Source organism: Brassica oleracea, chromosome C5 (genome assembly GCF_000695525.1).
Source record: "Brassica oleracea var. oleracea cultivar TO1000 chromosome C5, BOL, whole genome shotgun sequence".
Lineage (NCBI taxonomy): Eukaryota > Viridiplantae > Streptophyta > Magnoliopsida > Brassicales > Brassicaceae > Brassica > Brassica oleracea.
Window position 1 is genome coordinate 15,411,897 of NC_027752.1, and position 2,518 is coordinate 15,414,414.

Here is a 2,518-nt window from a genome sequence, read left to right on the forward strand (position 1 = left end):
TTTTCTATTTCAATTTTAATTTTATATTTTTGAATTTCAATTTAAAAAAATAAATTTATAATTTTTTTTTTGAATTTTGGAAATATTCCGAGGAAGTGTATCCCTCGGAATATTCCGACGACATATTCCTCGGAATATTCCGAGGAATTTCCGACGAAAAAAGTCCTCGGAATATTCCGAGGAAATTCATTTCCTCGGAATTCCGTCGGAAATTTCCGAGGAATTTCCGAGGAAAGATGAATTTCCGAGGAGTTATTTCCGAGGATTTTTTTCGTCGGTATGTCGTCGGAATAGCGTTATTCCGACGACATACCGACGATTTTTTCCCTCAGTATGCCGCTGTTTTCTTGTAGTGTTGTTTTAGACATATGAGTTAATCGTCAAGTTTCTTTTTAGTTCAAGACTTTTTATCTATCAATGTCGTACTTCCTATAACTCTGATATACATTTGTCTTGTCCGTTTGTTATCTTTGATCTTGTTGTTCTAATATGATTGATTACAAACCATTTTCATTTTTTTTTGTGATACAGATGTTTCATTTGATGCCGACCCCACAAGGAAGCTTTTACGTGTTCAACGATATATTCAGATTGAACTACGCCTGAAGAAGAATCTCAGATACTATATTACTAGATGATTTATCTTGAGAACAAAGCAAGACTCTTTTGTATTTGTATTTGAATGGGGTTTGTTCGTTTGTCATTTACATTCCAGTGATTTGATAAGACAAATTAAAATTGTTTCCAATATGCTATTTTCATCTGTATCCTCTGACCACTGGCCACATCTCCAGGTCCAAGCTTAGCCTATCAAAGTGTTTTTTTTTCTTACCCGAAGGCTTGTGACTCTAGTCTAGTCATTCATTGCAAGGCGGCTAGTAATCAGTTACCATAAATGTTTTAAAACAAAACTAATGTTCTTACTAACTCGGTTGCAACATTTGACTTAGGTAAAAGCGATAAGAATCTGTGTTTGGTCCGAGTTGCGTTGTGGGGATTGCAGTTGGAGACTGGCTTGAGGAAATGTGTTGTGTCACTACTTGTCAAGGATCAGTTTGGTTTAACCCAGTTTTTGTTTGGTTAGTATTGCTGCCGGTTTAGCCAATTTTTCGTTCGGTTTAGGTTTTCTCCAGCCATTTGAGTAGAGGTGTGACGTAACTCTCGTGACGGCACACGCAAACAACCAACACACAAAGCGCCAAAAAAAAAAAAGGGTTCACTTTCTTCTTTTCTATGTTCAAAACGTTTCACTTTACTACCAACCTCAATCTCCACAAACAAAAATGGATTCTGTGTCATACTTTCAGTGAAATCCATGTTGATCCAAGCTAGAGCCTCGCTAAACTCGCGTTTGTCAGAGTTTGATCTTGACTATATGAAGTACAAGAAAGGTATCACACGGCCAGAAATGTATGTTTTCTCCCTCATCATTTGACATATTGATCTATTATCTACTGCAAAAATAGTTGATGGAACAATGTAAGTGTAGGATTATACCTGAGTCGGGTCATTAGGCTTATGATAAGGCGGCTCAGTATTTTAACATCAAGTTGTGGCGAGTTCCAGTAGAGAAAGACTTCATAGCTGATGCGAAGGCAATGAGGCGGCACGTTAACAGAAACACCATCATCGTAATGTGTTAAAGTTAATGTGTGTGATTTGTTTTTATTTTTCATGATTTTTTAAATTATTTTGTTTCAGATTTGTTGGATCAGCACCACGGTTCCCTCATGGCATCATAGATCCTATTGAGGTAGACCCTTTTTTTTTTTACTACTGTAATTTTTAGGACATTTATGTTCTTCTATAAACCTTTTTTTCTTCTTCTATCAACTATTCAAAGACCTGCCTTAGTCCTGAAAAGAAGAGATGGAGATCTACTTTATAGGTTTAGGACTTGAGAAGCTGTGTTCATAACTTTGAGAAATGATGATATGTTAATCTATGGTATGTGTCTGTCTTACTGCCACTTCTCTTAGGTTCGCATTGGATCTCAGGTTTTGCATTACATGTACTATTAAAATTAACTAGATGATAACGAGTGATTCTTATTTGTTCTTCATCACTGTTCCCAGGTACGAGATCCCGGCTTTTGATTTTTTTCTGTACAAGGAGTTACCTCAGTGGACGTGCATAAATATATGGTTTGGCTCCTAAAGGAACTAGTACAGTTCTCTACAGAAATCATGAGATCAGAAAGGTAAATTGCTTGCTACTTTCCACTAATTTCTCTAGGCTCATTGCCAAGAAGCGCATATGAAGTACTCTGGTTTCCTTGTTATCATCCCTCCTGGAATCGTTCATACTGTCACGTTCCTCCTCTATTTTGAAATTAAATTTCTTGTATATTCTGTTTATGTGGTTTGCAAAATATAGTTTTTGTTGACATGAAGCAGAATTAAGCAGCTAGACTTGAGAATTAAGCAGTCAGACTTGAGAATTAAGCTGCCAGACTTGAGAATTAATCTGCAAGACTTTATAAGGTTTTATAAGGCTTTATAAGGGTTTTATAAGCTCG

The 2,518-nt window shown here is 36.3% G+C and overlaps 1 protein-coding gene across 1 annotated transcript in view; it reads left to right on the top strand.

Annotated features, from left to right (window-relative positions):
* LOC106293344 (nuclear transport factor 2-like) overlaps positions 1-755 on the top strand; it is a 3,243-nt gene extending 2,488 nt beyond the window's left edge. Inside the window, exon 2 of the mRNA XM_013729013.1 lies at positions 532-755. Within this exon, the coding sequence (XP_013584467.1) occupies positions 532-606 (75 nt within the window). The 3' untranslated portion in view covers positions 607-755. The remainder of the gene's footprint in view (positions 1-531) is intronic.
* Positions 756-2,518: the final 1,763 nt, after the last annotated feature.